This window comes from Peromyscus californicus, unplaced genomic scaffold, assembly GCF_007827085.1.
Source record: "Peromyscus californicus insignis strain IS unplaced genomic scaffold, ASM782708v3 Scaffold_15__1_contigs__length_86483966, whole genome shotgun sequence".
NCBI lineage: Eukaryota > Metazoa > Chordata > Mammalia > Rodentia > Cricetidae > Peromyscus > Peromyscus californicus.
In genome coordinates, this window is record NW_026294447.1 from 26,973,468 (window position 1) to 26,993,143 (window position 19,676).

The 19,676-nt window shown below is 39.0% G+C and overlaps 1 protein-coding gene across 1 annotated transcript in view; it reads left to right on the top strand.

Moving 5' to 3' along the window:
• Ttc6 (tetratricopeptide repeat domain 6) overlaps positions 1 to 19,676 on the top strand; it is a 195,196-nt gene that overhangs the window by 111,681 nt on the left and 63,839 nt on the right. The window contains exons 13-15 of the mRNA XM_052738582.1: positions 11,550 to 11,654; positions 16,313 to 16,405; positions 18,952 to 19,026. Of these exons, the coding sequence (XP_052594542.1) occupies positions 11,550 to 11,654; positions 16,313 to 16,405; positions 18,952 to 19,026 (273 nt within the window). The remainder of the gene's footprint in view (positions 1 to 11,549; positions 11,655 to 16,312; positions 16,406 to 18,951; positions 19,027 to 19,676) is intronic.

Consider the following 19,676-nt stretch of genomic DNA (forward strand, 5'->3'; position numbering starts at 1 on the left):
TCTCCCTGCTGATCCCTCTGCCCCGATCTCCTGGGTGCTAGCATTGCACCACCCACCACCATGCTTCCTGTGATTACAGTCTCCAACACCTAAGTGGAGCGAGAAAACTAGAATTTGTTTCTTACTTTACTCACTTGGCAAACCTCTTTATATATTGAATTCTCATTCATTCTCTATCGATTCCTTTTGGGTTGTTTGTTTGGTTAGAATATATGAGAAAAATTCTGGCTTTAAAAAGATATGTAGCTGGGAAAGACAAACATATTTCAGGAGCATCTCTTATATAGTTGTGGGTCTTCTTTAATAACATACCACAATGTGGTTAGTGATAATTTCCTGAGAGTTGGGTGTAAGACTTTCGCTTTTCCCTATGCTTTCTGCCAAGGTCCTGAAAACTCTGGAGATCACAACCCAAGACAACTCTAGAAGTGCAGAGAAGGAAGTGCAGTATCTAGGAACGTTAGGACCCAAAGAACAGCATGGCACTGCACCACTGCCTGGGTTTCCTTTTTTCTCCACATATTTTGGACTTGACCTATAAAACTTGGAAATCTGGAAACAGCAATAGGTACACACACACACACACACACACACACACAGAGCAACATATACATGCTCTGTATAGACAGATGGTCAAACTCACACATTCACAAGATGCATGCATGACTCAACACACATACACACATACACACACACACAGCAACATGCACATACCCCAACAGATGGACAGATGGCCTGACTCACATGTTCACATGTTTCATGACTCAGCACACACACATACACACACACACACACACACACACACACACACACACACACACACACACACACATACACTACAGCACACATACACCCTAATCCATGCACACATGCCCCACTGAAAACGTATTATTTCATTATATCAAGTCAGTAATTGCTGAATCTGTACAGACACCACAGAAAGACAGTGTGCTCCCATTCTCTTTCCTTTACCAGGAAAGGCCTAGTGACAAGTGTGCCCTTGCCAGCTTGTCTCACCCTTACCAGATTGTCACTAAGGCAGGCTGAGTATGGAGTTGTATTGTGGCATGGATATAAAATGTTTCCTAAAGCCTTATGTTTTGAAGACTTGGTTTCCAATGCAAAGTTGAGGTCTCGGGCTTTGGGGAAACGGTTGGGTCGTGAGTGCCCTGATCTAATCCACGGATCGAGTTATGCTTAAATGTACTGTTGGGATGTGGTAGAGTCTGTGGACGACAATGGACTGGATGAGAGGGGCAGGGAAATAGGGCATGTCTTTGAAGGGCATTGCCCGTCTCTGGCTTCTTCCTTTCCTCCGCCTCTCTGCTCCCTGGTTCCCATGAGTCAGCACCTTTTCTCTGCCACCTACTTCTGGTCACAGCAGTGGCGGCAGCCGGGCGTGGGCCCAACTCTCTGAAACCAAGAGCCGAAATAAATATTTTCTCCCTTAGGTTGCTTTCTTTTTTTCATGTATTTTGCCTTAGTGAGAGAAGAATGATGAATGTGTGTGTGTGAAGTCCTTCATCCTGCTGGAGTAGTGAGTAGACTGTCTGTCCATGTTGTCAGCTGAGACCACATGGGAATTCCGTCCCCATCTAGTGAGCTCCTCCTTTCTTGCCCCATTGTGGTGCTGCTGAAAGAGGTATAGTAGAGTGCCAGCAAAACAGAGGGTTTAAGTAAGATCTGACTTCGATGATGACACAAGGTCTAAAATATCCAGATTTCAAAAATTAGGAAAAATCTCATACTAAATAGAAAAAGGCATGGCTGGAGAGATGACTCAGATAAGGCTCTTGCATAAGACCTAAGTTAAGTCCCTAGCTCCCATTTTTGGAAGTTCTCAACCACCTGATTCAGGAAGTCTGTCTCTGGCCTCCCTGGGCACCTGCACTCATATGCGTATATCTCTCTCCACATGCACATAATTAAAAATAAAGATAAAGGCTGGGCGGTGGTGGCGCGCTCCTTTAATCCCAGCATTCAGGAGATAGAGCCAGGTGGATCCCTGTGAGTTAAAGGCCAGTCTGGTCTGCAGAGCAAGATCCAGGACAGTCACCAAAACTACATGGAGAAACCCTGTCTTGAAAACATCAAAAATAAATAAATAAATAAATAAATAAATAAATAAATAAATAAATAAAGATAAAGTTTCGGAAAAAAGAAAAAATCTCTTGAAAAGTGCTTAACAGATGCTGTCACTGAGATAACCAATGTTAAAAAAATTTTGGCCAAAAATGTAAGCCACCATTATGAAAATGACCAAGTGACAAATCGTGAACATCTTTGCAACAAACAATAAAAGATTCAGAAAGTACATAGAAAGTCTTAGTAAAGAAATAGAAGCTATAGAGGAGAAACATACCTGTTTCAGCCTGAAACATTTTCTGTAACTGAAATAAAATCCTTAGTGGGTGGGTGGAATCAGGGATCAATGAATTTCAAGACAGAACATAGGATTCAGCAGTCTAAACAGCAAAGAGAAAACACACCAAAATATTAGTGAGAAGTGGGACTGTAATGAAATATTTCATACCTGTGCTGTGACGAGAGAGAGAGAGAGAGAGAGAGAGAGAGAGAGAGAGAGAGAGAGAGAGAGAGAGAGTAAAACAGGGAGAGAATGTAAGAATTAATGGCAGAGAACTTACCAGTTTGACAGAAAAGGCATAGGTCTATAGGCTTATTAATCCATGGGAACTCTAAACAGAAAACATGAAGAAATCTACACCAAGCCACGTACTAGTTAAACTGATAACCAAAGAAAAGAGAAGTCCTAAGAGCAGCTAGAGAGGAACAGCATTTCTTTCATGGAGAAAACAATTCGAATGAAAATTCTCATAAAAATCAGTGAGAAAGAAAACCACGAACTCAGTCCTTAAATCCAAAGAAAAGCACTCAAGAATGAAGTGCAATCAAGACATTCTTAGATGAAAGGAAGCCAAGAGAATTTGTTACCACCTGAGTTAACCATAAGTCCAAAGAGGAGAACAAGGAAATCTGAGACCATGGAGATGGAGAAGAGAGCCTGGGGAGGAGGAAAACAGGCACTACAGCGGAGCCTCCCTCCTTTTGTGTTCCTGTGTTATGATTTTCAGCTTAATCTGACCCCATTAGAAACGCATACGCAGGAAATACAGTTATGTCATAAATGGGGAAAGATTTAGTAAGAGCCATATGCCTTCTACCCATCGCTTGAGCAGGTAGGATGAAGACACCACCAGCAGACTGTTAGAAGTTATTGCTATATTATACTGGACCAAATAAATTAAACATTAACAAAGAGATATACTCAAAAACACCAGAAAATCAGAGTAGAATTCAGAATATGTCCAAATAACTCAAAGACAAAAAAAAAAATAGAAAACAGAAACAAAGGAAACTAGAGAATACAAAAACAATAATGTAAAGATAATGGCCCTTAATTAAATGCAAATTCTCTAAATACACTCAATGACAGAGAATGCCAGAAAAGGTTAAAAAAGAAACATGGTCCAACTATATAGTTTATATAAAAATAGGCTCAAAACATGAGATAGTTGGATTTATATTAAAAATTTGAAAAGGCTACCATATAGACATTAATCAAACAAGGATGTTAGTGGCTGCATTTGTATCACATAAAGTCAGCTTCCAAGCCTGGCAAGTTATCAGAGACAGAGGGCATCACAGATGAAAGTGTGGATACACCAAGACACAGTGAGAGTAAAAAGTTTATGTATCAAATGAAAAACTGTAAGAAATGTGAAGAAATTCTCAGTCACAGAAATGTCAAGAGAAATAAGGAGTTCTTTGATTGCAGTTGGATATTTCAACGTCTTTTTTTTTCAACATCTGATTGCAATGTTTAGAAAATCAGCAAAAGATATAAAGGGCTCAACACATAACACTGATATAAATAATCCATGATTAAATTTATATTTAATCTATGATTAAAGAGAACATTTCAAGGGACTTAAAATCTACTGACCTGAAGAAAATGCACCACATCAAAACTTGTGGGAAGCACCCAAAAGAAGGCAGAGTAGAAAATTTTTTAGCATCATATAGAACAATAGAAAAGAGAAAATACCAAGTCAGTGACTTAAATTCCTATCCCAAAACTCAAGAAAAAGAAGTACAAAGCGACCCAAAGTAGGCAGAAAGAGGGAGTAATAAGGAGCAAAATTGAGAGGAGTCAGAAGAAGCAGATCGGTGAAAGTGTGTTCTTTGAACAGATAAAATGAATGAATCTCTAGGAAAAATAATGAGGAAAGAAAGCCACACATTAATAATATTAGAAACAGAAGTATCTGCAGAACCTGGAGAACAAAAGACCATGATGGTGATATCATAAGCTTCTCTCTATGTATAGATATGAGATCTCTGAAGAAATGAAGCGATCCCCTTCACACAGAACTACAAGTTATCTGACACAAGAAACAGAACGTTTGAATAGCTCCATACCTAGTAAGGAAATTGAATGATTAAAAACACCCTCCTAGCCGGGCGGTGTTGGCACACGCCTTTAATCCCAGCACTTGGGAGGCGGAGGCAGGTGGATCTCTGTGACTTCAAGGCCAGCCTGGGCTACAGAGTGAGTTCCAGGAAAGGTGCAAAGCTACACAGAGAAACCCTGTCTCGAAAAACAAAGAAAAACCAAATCAAACCAAACAAAAACAAAAACAAAAAAACCCCTCCTTCTCCCACATATTTCCAGTCTCTGGTAATTTACTGGAGAGACTTCTAAAAAGTAAGAATTCTTAGTAGAAAGAATTGACACCAATTCTGTAAAAATATCTCCCACAAAAGAGAAGAAGGAACACTTCCTAGTTTGGTATGAAGGGCATAGAATTGAAAAATACACACAAGGAATTATATGACATGGGATAGGAGGGCCATATTTAAGGATGTATTTGAAAAATAAATGATCATACTCCATCATATTAACATAATAAAGGAGTAAAATTATATGATCATCTCAATCAATGCAGAAAAAGAATTCAGTAAAATCCACCTATTTTATGATAAAATTCTCAGAACAACATGAGTAGAGGGATCCTCTACAACCCGATAAGGACATTCAGAGGCTGAACTATCAGGGGGTCAGGACCATCCTCTGTCACACAAGGAGTCTGAGGCCAGCTTGAGACCATGACTTCAAAAAAGGAAAGAAAAGAGAAAATATCAATAGGTGACTACTATACAGCTCAGCAACTGCTTGCCTGAAGACTGTAAAGAAATGAAAGTCCGTAGTAACATAACTTATACACACATTTTTGAAGTAACTTTATAAGAAAAAATATTCAAAGCACACTGACTACTACGTGGTTTAAGCAGAATGTTACATGCTGCGATGATTAGTTTCAACTGTCAGCGTGGCACAGTCTAGAAATACCAGCATGCTTGTGGACCCAGCTTCTGGTCCTGGCACCCTACCTTGATCTGAGGGCTGACCTGGACCGGTGGTGGGTTTCCTCATCTGTCACCCCATTGTTGGCTTAGGGTTCTCCATAATCATGTGTCTGAAGTTCTTTAGTTTCTTTCTTTTTAATAAATAGAATAAATAAATAGAATTAAGTCTCTTCATTCTATTTTTTTCTCTTATTTTGCCTCTCCTTCAGTGGATCACACTGACATCCTCCTGTTTGCCATTTTACCTGTAAGTTTCCCCATTATGTTATATTCCTGGATGACAAATTATGGGGATACAAAACCCATTATTGATTTCTAGGGCTCCAGAGTCAGGTTTCCAATGAATGTGTCACCAAAGGACAAACAAGTGATCTTTATGATCCTGTGCCTTGACTGAATGAATGTCAGCATATGTGTATGAGAGCATATTATAATCTCTTAAGATGTTGCTGCCTTATGGTAAGTTGGATAAAGGTAGTGGGGTCTTTGCCCAATTCATTAAAATTCATATGAATTTACAGAATAAAAAGTGTAGTACAAAAATTGTGGTTATTAAACCATCAAGGAAGAAAGAAGGAAATTGGAGGTTGAGTCTTCCTACTATTAAATGTTGGTTGCAATTGGTATTGGAACCGTATCAATGACTGTATTCATGCATTATCACAATAAAATCTGTTGGTTTACCCTCTCTGCTGAATAGATCTTTTATTTGTGCATGTTTTTGTAGTGTCACATTTTGATCACCTGAAAAATGATATTTGTCAAACTACACAGCTCTTAAATCGTAGATGAACTTCACTATATGTGCCAGATCAAAGGTTATTTTCTTATACAATATATCCTGGAATAGTTTAGCCTCCCTCTACTCCTCCTAGTTCCTCTCCACCTCCCCTCCCCTCTGGATCCACACCCTCTTCTGACTGTCATCAGAAAAGAACAGGCTTCTAAGAGATAACAACCAAACATGACAAAATAAAATACAATAAGATGAAGCAAAAGCTTTCATGTCAAAGTTGGACACAGCAACCCCACAGGAGGAAGAGTTCCAAGAGCAGGCCCAAGAGTCAGAGATCCACTGGTTCTCACAATCAGGAATCCAGTAAAAATACTACGCTAACAGCTGTAATATATACACAGGTCCTGGTGCAAACCCATGCAGCCCTGCACTTGCTGCTGTGATCTCTGTGAGTTCATAGGCACCTTGCTTATTTGATTCAGAGGGCCTTGTTCTCCTGGTGTCCTCCATCCACCACCCCCCCCACCTCTGGCTCTTATAATTTTTCCACCTCTTCTTCTGTGGAATTCCCTGAGCGCTGAAAGGAGGGATTTGATGGAGACCTCTCATTTAGACTGTTTCCTTGTAATGTCTGGCTTTGGGTATCTACATCTGTTCTCATCTGCTGCCAGAGGAAGCCTCGCTGATCATTCTTTTCATGGATGCCTAAGTAATTTTTACATGCACCTATTTATTTTAAAATTGCTTTTATTTATTATTTTATTATACTTTTACAAGACAATATGGGGATTTTCCTCATGCCTCATAGCCTACCGCCTCTATTAGTAATATAGTAGTAGTTAAACAGTTGACTCCAGAAGACATGCCTATGTCCCAGCCCTTAGCACTGTAAATGTGCTGCCATTTTGGAAACAAGAATTTTGCAGATATAATTAAGATGTTAGGATGAGATTATTCTGATCGTAGGATAGGTCTTAAATCCAATAGTAATGGCATGCTTAGAAAAGCAGAATGCCTCAAATCATCAAGTGAAGTTCTCATCAGCATCTCCAGTTCTGAGAATGGGTTACATCTAATCAAGTTGTTGGCCAAAGGGGCCCCATGGAAATCCCCAGACAACCCAGGATACTTCCAAGGCTGTTGGTTGCTCTCCACGAACTGACAGCAAGGCCTCAATGTTGAAGACAACAGCCACATAGGTCACTGAATATGAAGATATTGCACTGGTGCCCACCTAGTGCCTTCACCCCTACTGACTAGTGTTTGTGGTAATAGAAGTTTCTCTGTACGATATCAGGAGAGAAATGTAAATACTTAACCCACTAACCCTTCGATCTACAGTGGCGAACTTCCTACAAGATGCACTAGAACAAAAGAGGCACAAAGCTTGTGGGAGTAACCAACTAATATCTGATTGAATTGAAGGCCCACTCCATTCAGATGGAATCCATTTCTGACACTGTTCAGGTGGCCAAGAACCTGAGACTAGATAGGCCAGGAACACAGGAGAAAATCAAGTACACTGAGCTCATCAGTGTCTTGCTCAGCCACCATCAGAAAAGCTTCCTTCTGTAGGACATGGGAACAAATCCAGAGGCCCACAGCTGGACAATGTGCAGAGAGTGAGAGACCTTAGAACACTTGTTCCTAAGTGAGGTGTCTCCATCAAATCCTTCCCATCAGGGCTCAGGAAATCCTGAGGAAGAAGAGGAGGAGAGATGATAAGAGCCAGAGGAGATGGAAGACACCAAAGGGAAAAGAAAAGTCCTTCTAAACACAGCAGGACTGATGCACGTAGGGGCTCACAGAGACTGTGGCAGCATCCATAGGGCTTACACAAGTCTCACCCAGATGGAGTCCCAGTGCTGCGAGGGAAAGTGGGCAGAAGTCCCCATCAGTAACCCAGAAGCTATCTCCAACTGATATCCTCTTGCAAAGGAAAAATTAGTTTTCTCCAACAGATTCTCACTGGGTATATAAGCCATACACATGGGCAGGCTCAATACCCAGCAGTAGATATATCTGTATTGGCATACAAAACGAACTCAGTGGTATTTTTGAAGGTTTTTTTTTTTTTTAAATCTCATAAAGCTTTGTCATACTTTGGGCATTTTCTTTTACCTTACAGGTCTTTTGCTTAAGGTTTCCAGTTCTGTGTTTTTATGGGATTTCTGTGTGTGTGAATGTGTGTGATTCTATGTCTACGTGTGTTTCTCGTGTTTTTTTCTTTTTTTTCCTGTTTGTTTTGTCCTATTCTGGTTTGTTTGTTTGTTTTTTTATTGTATCTTATTTTATTATTATTTTTAGATGACTGTGTTTTCTAATGAGACAGAGGAAGAAAGGGTATGCGTTTGGGTGGGCAGGGAAGTGGGGGCGATCGAGGAAGAGTTGGGGGAGGGGGGCCTTACCCAGAATGTATTGCATGTAAATATATTTTCAATAAAAGAAAAACAGAAAGGAAAAGCAGAATGCTGTGTGAAATTAGAGCATACAGGGACTAAGGCCATGTGATGATGGAGAGTGAGGCATAGTTGCCGGCCAAGAAATTTAAAAATTGCCAGTACCCTCTAGCAGCCAGCCAGTGAGAAGCCAGGAGGAGCTCTTTCCTGGACTCTTCAGAGGAAGCGTGCGCCTTGATTCTGGAGCTGTGAAAGGATGCCTTTCTCCTCATTTATACCAGCAGGGGATGCTGAGTATGGTAGCCCCAGGGGACCTCTGTGGTTGGTAGTATGTTTGTTAAAATTAATGGACCGGAAGTGGTGTGTGTTTCTCACTAAGATTCACACTCCACTCAGGGTTCCCTGGTTTTACAAACCATGTCTGTGTCCTAGAAGTTTATCTGGACATAACACATTTAATTGTCCCGTTTCTTTATTTTTTTTCTATAAACTGTGACATTATCTCAGATTTTCCTCATTTCAGTGAAAATTTTAGGGATTGCTATTCAAGTATTTTGTAAACGACTCTCAGTTGAGAGTTGACTGATGTTTTGATTGGATGGGTTTGTGAGATCTCAGGAGGAAGACTGCTGAGAGACTTCTAACCTACAGGGCCTATGCTCTCAGCGTAACTTCTCAACGGGGTGTTGACCCTGGTTATTTGGTCACAAATGTCTTCCTTATAAAGTTTTACTTGCTTACACTGTACTTTTTTTTTTTCCAGAGCTGAGGACTGAACCCAGGGCCTTGTGCTTGCTAGGCAAGCGCTCTACCACTGAGCTAAATCCCCAACCCCTTTTTTTGTCTTTTCTTTTTTTTTCCTACACTGTACTTTTTTTTTTCAAAGAAATTTATGTGCAGTCAAAAAGTAGGGAATTTTGCTCTACCTCCCTGAGATTAGAATATTTACAAAAATTAACTAGAGTTCTTCTGTGCAGGAAAATTGGTCTAGTCATTCATTCATTCACTCATTCATTCATTGAAATCAGCATTACTGGTAGATATTTATATTACACTTTGTGTTGTAATCCAGTTCTACTTTCTTACTCCTACCCCCACTGCTGAAGTGGTTTGCACTTTGGCTGCTGGCAACTCCTTTATTTGGCCCCTGGGCCTCTTTCAATGCTTCCTATCGTTATAAGGGTTTCTTGGCAGTCCTTTAATTTTTGGAACTAGAAGATGTTCTAGACATCTTTATTTTTTCTTTAAAGGCAGTTTCTTAATTCCTTACAGTACAAAATGTCCCTGACTTCTTTCCCGATTTGTTTGCGTGATGCATCCTGATCCCACTTATGGGATTAGAAACCAACATCTAAATAGTATGCATGCTTGTTACCACCAAGACATTGTTGCTTCTAGGCTTTGCCAACTGACACAGGAAGAATATGAGTTCCCAGCAGGGCAGTAGCACATATAAACTCACGAGACCTGTGCGAGCCCACGCTAGACAAAATCCAACGTGGAAGTAGGGAGGTGGGCAGCGCTAGCTGAGGAGCTATGAACATTTCACAGCAGCTGGGAGAAGAAAGTCTGTTTTCTTTAATGATGTGACCCCTGACTGATCACAACCCAGGGCATACCTCACCTTCCAAGAGTGGTAGAGCAATACAAACTGGACTCAGCAAGGACAAAAAGAAGAAAACTCAGTGTTGGGTAGGTAGGGCAGTAAGGGCAGAAAGGGTGGAAATAGGAGGAGTGGGAATGAATATGATCAAAATACACTTATGGACTTGACAGAGATTGATAAAAATGTTATTTATAAAAATATGTGTGTCGGTATATACTAACTAATATAAATACATATATCTGTAAAGGTAGCTGTATGTAAGCATCTATATTAAACTAAATGTGAGTTCCTAATCCACTGTGATAAGGAACATTCTAGCTCTCCCTATAAACTCTCACTCCAATAGTGGCAAACTGGCTCCCACCATCCTCCACTGTCGTACTGAGTCTTAGAAGTCCAGTATCCATGGATGGAAGTATCAGGGTTGCTAGTCCATATTCCTGTGGGTACTTCAGCAGCTAAAGCACAATGCCATACTGACTGTTTCTTTTCCTTTAGTTTTACATTCGCCACTCCTTTCCAGTCACTGGGCTCATCATCCCACCTACTTTTATGAGGTTGTTTCACACATTGACAATAGTTAGAATGTTTTGTTTTGTTTTGCATCCCACCCTGGATTCCTCTTTGCTCCCTATGTTTCTGTAAGCTTTGCGTGACATTGAAAGTCAACCTTTGTTCTTTAAAGTTCAATAAGTTTTAACAAATACATAATGTCATGTAGCCAACATTCTGGTAGCATCGCCAATAGTTTTACTTCTCTAAAACAAATCCCTTCTTAGTTTATGACTTTATACTTTACATGATGTCATTATGGTCCTAAATAATATCTTCGTGTGTTTGTATATTTGTGTGTTCTAACTCATTTATATAAATAACACTTTTGCTTGAATTTTTTCTGAAACGGTTATTTGCAATACTATGTAAGTCCCACCCATGGATTATAATTGTTGTGTCTGAATGGCTTTGTAAATGTTCATATATAATGTTTATAATGTTATCTGTTTCTCTCCTAAGGATCACTTAAACTGGGCTTTATTTCCCCATTTAATATGCTCTGTGAATGACCGATGCTTGTCTCCCCATGTGTATATCTAAGAACTTGTTTAGAACACACAGCAAGAAGTGAAATGGCTGAAACAGGTGGCATGCACATCCTCTGCCTCACTGGGACTGCCCAGCTTGTCTCCGGGGTGGTCCACCAGTCCCTCACATCGCAGCATCAGTTAACACTGCTGACTCCACTTGTCTCCCTGTAAGCTGACAGTGCTCCAAGCCAGCTTTCCTTGGCTTTCCGAGTCTGTGTGACAAATCAGGCCATTTTCTCAACAACTAGAAACAATTTGACAGGAGCTTGGGCTTTTAAATTCAGGGGACATTTGTTATTATTTGTTATAATTTTTTTTTATAATTATTTTCAAAGGTGTCTGCATATCCGGGAACTTCAAGGATGTTTTGGAATCTTGCTGCACCCAAATTTGCGATTCCAGAATCAACCATGAGGGAAACTTTATATCCAAAATATGAGGTAATAAATACAGCATTTTCTATATTGTTATTTTTGCTGTTATCTAACAATAAACTTGTATAACTTGCTTCTGAAGTAAAATTTACTGGACAGTTGTTATATAACTTGTCAAGCAGTTATTGCTGTGGTCAGGATTGGTTGGATGATACTTTAGAGATGATTTATATGTGTAAATAATTGTCACATGTATCATTATATGTGCATATGAATGTATTCTTATATTTTATCAAATTGTGGTGTACATATATAAGCTATAAGTATGACTAATGCACTTTTTAAAGTGTTATACTTACTGCAGCTAGACAAGAATAACCTGTTTTCTTTTTGGAAGATTATTTTATTTGTGATTCAAGTTACAAAGTCATGAAGGTTGTGTTGAGAATCCTCATGGTATTTTCATTTATTTTTTGGTACATGACGACAATGAGCATTTATTATCAAATTTTAGTTGATAATTAAGAATCCCTATTAAATTTTCTGGCAGTGGTAGTAGTCTTGTTGATATGTGCCTCACAACGAAGACTTTATAGTATTCTCCTGGAAAACCAGATGGAACGTCTCTTACACTTTGGTGGAAAAGCAAACTTTATTTCAAACCAATCTAGAAGGGCAGCCAGAATGGTGGAAGGGAGCACATGGCCACATGTCCTGTTGGCATGGGCTCATCTGGGACTCCCTCCAGGTCCTGCTTATCAACCAAGCACCTGCTGCATTTTCTCCTCAGGTTGACACTAAAATGGTGTCTGCCAGATGTCCACAATGTCTCAGTTTTCCAAGCATGCCCTCATTTCACAGAATAAGATAGTTAATTCTTTTCTGAAGCTCTGGTAGAATTCTGAACTAAATCATCTGTCCGTGGGATTTCGTTAGTTGAGCAATTTTAAGTCACTGCTTCCTCTCAAAATAAATTTGTTGGGTATGCCCTTGTATGCACGAAGTTACAGTGTCTATGACTACACCCTCAAGACCCAAGCAAGATCAAATCAGCCAAAATCCCAATCTGAAAAAGGGCGAAGGCTCGTGAAGCCCCACCCTTCTACCCGAGGAGCTATCGGCAACTGGTGGAGTGAGAGGGAGTTTTCTTTAGGGATGTTTTACTAAAAAAAAGCTACATATTTGATCCAGGAGAGGGACCTTCACCAATGTCCATAAAGGCAGCACTAAAGGAATTCAGTGGGTTTTAAAAAACAAAACACATCAAATTGGGAGGGAAAAGTTGGGGGGAGGATAAGGAGGAATGGAATCAGGGATTGAGGGGTGTATTTAATTAAAACTCATCTGTATGTATGTATAAAATTCTCAAAGAATAAAAGTTAAAAAACATCAAATAATGAAATAATTGAAAATTGAATAAAAGAAAACTATGCATTGGAAAGCAGTTCTGCATACCCCAAGGCAGGAAGAGAGGAGTTAATATGCTGAGCCAGTCGAAGGTGGATGCCTGCCAACCGGGATGTATCTGGGCTTTCTGAAAAACTATTAGCGTGTTTAAATGTCAGGTAGGAAACAGTGCAGGTGCCAGTGGCCAGCATGACATGCTCTACTGACTGCTTTAACAACTTTGTTTTTCCTATAGGGTTTGGAATGTATGCCGAGTCACCTGGCAGACAAAATGGCAGTTATGACCAAGATGGTTGTCATCACATTGAGTGGCTGCCTACATGAATTATCTCCTTTGTTGATTTTTGTTACCAATAATTTTTGTTTATCTATTTAAAAAGAAAATGCTGGAGTTGATACAGATAGGAGGAATCTTTTTGAAAATTTGAAAGAACTCATTGTTTTGATAGAACTGAACCTTTGGGTTTCTGATAATTTAAATGTTTTCTTTACTCATTGTTGAGCTATTCATATTTAGTAGTTTTTGGGTCAACTCTTAGCTCACTACAGAAATCCATGTATTTTATGTGTTACCTGCTGTATGTGTAGAGATGCATGTATTTTCCTGTCAGTCAAAAACCTCTGTTTGTAATGTTGCATAATTTTACTTCCCATTTCTTCATTTTCATAGCTGTAGTAGGGTTTTTAGAAAGTCGTTTAACTTTCTTGTTTCTTTTCTTTGTTTTCAGTTGTAAAATTTCCCCTTTATCAAACTACTATACACATCCTAGTGAAGAACTATCATCAATACATTTTTAGTGAGATTTACAATATACGATGTCCAAACTGTTAGATACCGTGGCCTGTCAGCAGAAAAAGAAATGGATTCAGTATACCTTCTTTGATTAAAAGTATCTTGGATTAATTATTACATCACTTTTTGCCATTGTGAAAATTAGTTATTTTTCTCTTGAAATTTTTTGATTATTGACTTCGCTGCTTATCATAGAATGTTGATGTAGCACGAATCCTAATTGGTCTTCTAATAAAAACCCGGAGTCAGATGTCAGGGTGAATGCTGAAAGACCAGAGGAAACAAGCCACAGCCACTTCTCACCTCGCCAACTCCTCTGCCGAAAGTGACATCGAACTCCTGTCTCCTCCCGCCTTATATTCCTGTCTCTGTTCAGCCATCACTTCCTGTCTCAACCTTCCTAGTGCTGGGATTAGAGGCATGTGACTCTAAAATACTGGGATCGAAGGTGTGAGCCATCACCCCCGGCTCTATTTCTCTTTTAGACTGGATTAATCTCATGTAGTCCAGGTGGCCTTGAACTCACAAAGATCCATCTGCCTCTGCCTCCCGAGTGCTAAGATTAAAGGTGTGTGCCACCACTGCCTGGCCTCTGTGGCTAACTCTGTGGCTGGCTCTGCCCTCTGATCTTCAGACAAGCTTTATTTGTTAGAGCATATACAAAATATACCACATGTTGATATTCTCTTTAGTTATCTCCTTAATTTTTTTTATTGAATTTTAATTATTTTCTTATTCTTTTAAAGTAATACAAATATAACTTACGACTTGTATAAAGCTTTGAGTTTATTTCACCATCTTTTAGTGTCTTCATTTGTTTTTAAAATAATTTGTTTTGGATGGGATAGTTTTCATTTCTTTGGCCATTCCACTTAGGTGGGAAGCAGTTTCAAAAGTTAAAAATATTATTGATATTATTTTCTTTATTAAAGCTTATTATCAATTATTAATAGCATACAGCATACTTTTTACATTTTTTGAAACTGATTGATATTTGTGTTATGGTTTATTAGCTAGTCCAGTATTCACGAACTCAGCCAGTGGCACTATATATAGTTACTGTTGTTAACCCTGAGCTGGAGAAAGCAGAGCCTAGCTTCTGGAATCCTGGATTCGAATCCTTTTGCTTTCTAGCTAACTCTGTCTATGCTCCTGATGCTTTAGTATATGATCTGTTTATTTATTTTTTTTTTTTTTTTACAGTAAGCAATCATTGGTGGTTAATAGGTTCCACTGTTTTGACACAAAATATGGTGTGAAAGCTTTTGCCTTTGTTTTGTTAAGTGTCTCTTTAAATATATAACACTTGGTATTCCAGTATACTTTTGAATGTCTTATGTGAACATAGGGCAAGCAGTCAGCAGGCCAACAAGCGATGAGGAGCAAGCCAGTAAGCAGCACCCCTCCATGGCCTCTACATCAGCTCTTGCCTCCAGGTTCCTGCCCTGCTTGAGTTCCTGCCTTTGATGATGAACAGAGATGTGTAAACAAAATAAACACTTCCCTCCCAAAGTTAATCTTGGTTAGGATGTTTCATTATGACATTGAAACCCTAAAATGCTGTGACCCTTCTTTAATACATTTCCTCATGTTATGGTGACCCCCAGCCATAAAATTATTTTTGTTGCTACTTTATAACTGTCATTTTGCTATTGGTATGAGTTGTAGTGTAAATATCTGTGTTTTCTGATGGTCTTAGAAGACCTCTGTGAAATGGTAGTTCAACCCCCAAAGGGGTTGCGACCCACAGATTGAGAACTACTACCCTGAGACATACAGTTTTAAAAAGATGAGCAGAATTCAATGCTGATTCCTAAGTTGCTTTAGCATTTTCCATTTTCAATGATAATAGCCTACTACCTTTAAAAACTGACTTTTGAATTTCAGTATTTTTCAACCATAAAGTTAGCACTTCATCAGATAAATAAAGAACAGTATGGTTCTGCTAACCACGAAACTGTCAGCTTGTCACATTTCGGTCTTCCAGTTGTTTCTGAATACCAGAGTCGCTGGCTATAAGATGCATGAGCATAATTTGTATGGTTATTTTTCCTCTTATAATAACACACCTATACTGTAACTTAGTTGGGTGACAGAATTTAAAGATTATGTCATTTAAGGAAACTTGCACTCCAGTTTACATTTAGAGTACTTACTTGTGCTTGCAAATGAAGCCATTTGTTAGCAATAAGGCCTAATTTTGCATCTTGTTAATAATTCTGGTGTTGATATGTAAGACATCTGGTGTTACTCTCTGAGATGTAACGTCACTGATAAGTACTAAGAATTAACATTACAGAAATCAAGTGCACGTTCCCATTTGACTTCAGGCCGGAGCCCTGTTATGGATTCTGCATTAATACATCTCTAGTTGGACGTTCATGCATCACTGGAAGCAATTCTTTTACTACAGGTCTTTTATTTATTTTGCTAACAATGTTGTTCAGTGAAATAGCAGTGACTATAAACACTGAAAATATTCCATGACATTATTTAATACTTAATATAATCTTTTTTATCACAGAGTGTTCAGTCAAGTAGAATCTTAATTGAGAAATTGTCTGCAAGCCAAGAAAGTGTGATTATTTCAGATACATACCCCAGAAGAAGTTTTAAGGTATGTATGACTTTTACTCTGAATTTGAATTGATTACTATGTCTTCCTTTAGCTCGAAAATTATTTCTAGTTACTCTGGAAATCATTTCTTGGTCTTTGATGACTCTGAGGACTGTCTCAGACCAGCCAGCAGTGTCTGTGTGAACAATTGATTCCCACTGTGGTGTTCTTAGAATGCACAGAAGATAGTATTCATTAATCAGTGGCAAGATATTTGTGTGTATTTTTTCCCCTAAAATTCCAGGCTTTCCAATTCCTTTTGCCTAGGACTTAAATGCTTGTGTGTGTGTGTGTGTGTGTGTGTGTGTGTGTGTGTGTGTGTGTGTGTGTGCCGTTTGGCTCAAAAGGAAAGCTGTGTGTAGCCATGGAGCAGAGTCAAAGTGACTGCTGTACATGGAGATTGCATGTACCCCTTCGATTTCTTTGTCCTCGCTGACTATTCATGGCTACTACTTAAGTAGTAAACAGGACTGGAGGTAAGTATGTAATTTATTTTAGTGGCTTATTAATGTCCTAAAATTTAAGGAAGATAACCAAGATACAGTTTTCTTTTTACTAGGGCCTTCAACTCTGTGCTCCACCTTGGCATCTTAGGCTGCTGAGCACCAAATAGAGTTTCAGTGTCCTGGGACGAGTCACATTCCCTTTCTAGTCAGCTATCTAGGCTGACTGTGTGTCTGCCCCTGTCCCGCATATTCCCAGGAAGTACTTTTGGGCTGTAGTAATGATTCTCCAGTCAGTGTTTTGTTACTGGTGTTCCCCCCGCCTCCCCGCATCATTTATTGGCTACTTTTCCTGATGTGTGTTTGATATTTTTATTCCTCACTGGCCTGGGGTGTCATTACCCATATCACTGTTTTATCTGTAGCACCTAGAACATTAGTTGTCTCTCTCTCTCTTTTTTTTTTTTAGGATTCATTTATTTATTATGTATACAGCATGTAAGACTGCAGGCCAGAGGAGGGCACCAGATCTCATTACAGATGGTTGTGAGCCACCATGTGGTTGCTGGGAATTGAACTCAGGACCTCTGGAAGAGCAGTCAGTGCTCTTAACCTCTGAGCCATCTCTCCAGACCTAGTTGTCTCTTAAAAATAACCAGATCGCTCAATTACACACTTTCTGGGTTGGAAAGCCATTTTCATTTTCTTGATTGTGGTGGCAGAGCCTCTCATACCTTCCTGCCATATGGTCTCTTTAGTAGCTGCTGCTTTTCACCCATTCTGCTAAAGTTGGAAGACACAGGTGTGATTACGCCACTGATGTCTGAGCAAACACAGTAGTGGCTCCACCTGCCACATAAAATATACCCAGAGTGCCTACCAAACCTCACAGACTGGTCTCAAGTATGTATTGTTCATACGCTTCTCCATCCATTGAACATCCATGTGCCCTACACTCTGCCTCCACTAGAATCCTCGTGGACTAAAATTGCTGGCAATCTGACATTTCTCTGTCTATGTTGGGGACTGTTCACACGGCCTGGGATGGTCTCAAGATCTTTGCAGTCTGTGGAAATACTTTGGTCCTCACACAGCAGCTATGATGTGTCCAGATTCTTACCTATTCAGAACTGACCTCTTCCTGTTCTCTTTGTACCTGAATCATACCCTGTTTATAGTAGTTGATACTGTTGTTTTGGATTATAGATACTGCTTTTTATTTGGATAGGAAGAGCAAATATATTTGCTTTCAACTCTACTGTGACAGTGATTTCTTACTCTGAATGTAATAGCGCCCACCTTGGTGACATTATAGAAAGTGGTGGTGTTTATGTGGTCCCCTAACCTGAAGTGAAAAGTTGAGGTTTCTTATAATTAAAATGGATTACATAACTTGCAAAAGATTAAGCCAGACAGAATATCGTTATGGAGTGGGAACAGGCTTGTGAGAGTCCACCGTAGCTGACGAGTAATTGGCAATTTATGATTGCTATGGGAGAGAAGGCCTATTTTTCTTCAGGGATGCAGGTCACCAGAGGCTATCTGTGTTTCAGGAGATAGCAGTAAACTGTGCAAATACAGACAGCCCTAGGCAGACTCAGTGGATTTTAAAACCAGAGCACGTGAAGTTGGGAAGAACTGTAGGGAAGGGAGTGGGGGGGGGTGGATCAGATCAAAATACATTGTATGTATGTATCAAATTCTGAAACATTAAGAAAGTAGAAAAAGAGGACTGTTCAGGGGCAAGTATCTTTCCCAGGCCAGCACACCTCTGGAACATTCACAAACCAGTGCCATTTATACCAGCAAGGAGGCTTTGCCCCAGAGTACCTTCACATCACAGGCTCTTGATTTTTGTTATCTCAAGCTGAAATTAAAAATTAGCAACTTCCATTTCTGTAAAAATGACTAAATGAAGTGATAGGTCTTAAGTCCTGCTCTTCTCCATTAAGCAAATGACTTAATAAGTAAGAAAGTATATTTTAATTAGAATTTGTACTTTTTATTAATTTACTAGAATTATCGTTACTCAACTGTTAAATGACACTTTAGCTTGCTGAACAATAACTATGGTTAATGTGTTTTTACTTGATTATTTTACAGTCTTTAATAGTAAAAAAATCTGCATCATATGAGAATATCCAAAAATATTCCAGTGCACCACATACACGATTAAAGGTAATATAACTTTTTGGCTTTTATATTCTAAACTACGTTTGTATTTCTAGCAATAAAAAAACATGTTACGCTCTTTTCCAAAGTTTGAACAGTTATACTATTTCTTATTATTAACTTTTTGTTACTTGTAGTTTCATGATAAAGGAAGTATAATAAATAATGCAGGGCCACTATCTCTATGGATGTGAGTGCATTTTAAATACACAAATAGCTTTTGTGAAATTCTTGCTGGTGGATTTTGGGTTTAAATTCATACACATGGGGTTGCAAACACACACACACACACACACACACACACACACACACGCACACACACACACACACTCACGTTCACATACACACCATCCTTGTGAGATAGTCCAGAAATTCAATTGGTAAAATGCAAGGACCTTATTTCCATATCCAGAATGTGAATAAATGCTGAGTATGATATCTCATGCTTATGGCCCAGCACTGGGGAGACAGACAGGATTTGTAGAATATGATACACTAAAGAGGTTAAACTAAAATTTCCGTGATGTTATTATAAAATTATAATGATTAATGTATAGCCATTGCAAGTCACTTATAATTATTATGTTAATATATTAATGCTAAAATTAGGTTGACTAGCAGATAATAGAATAGAATGGTTTTTGTTATTTAAATTT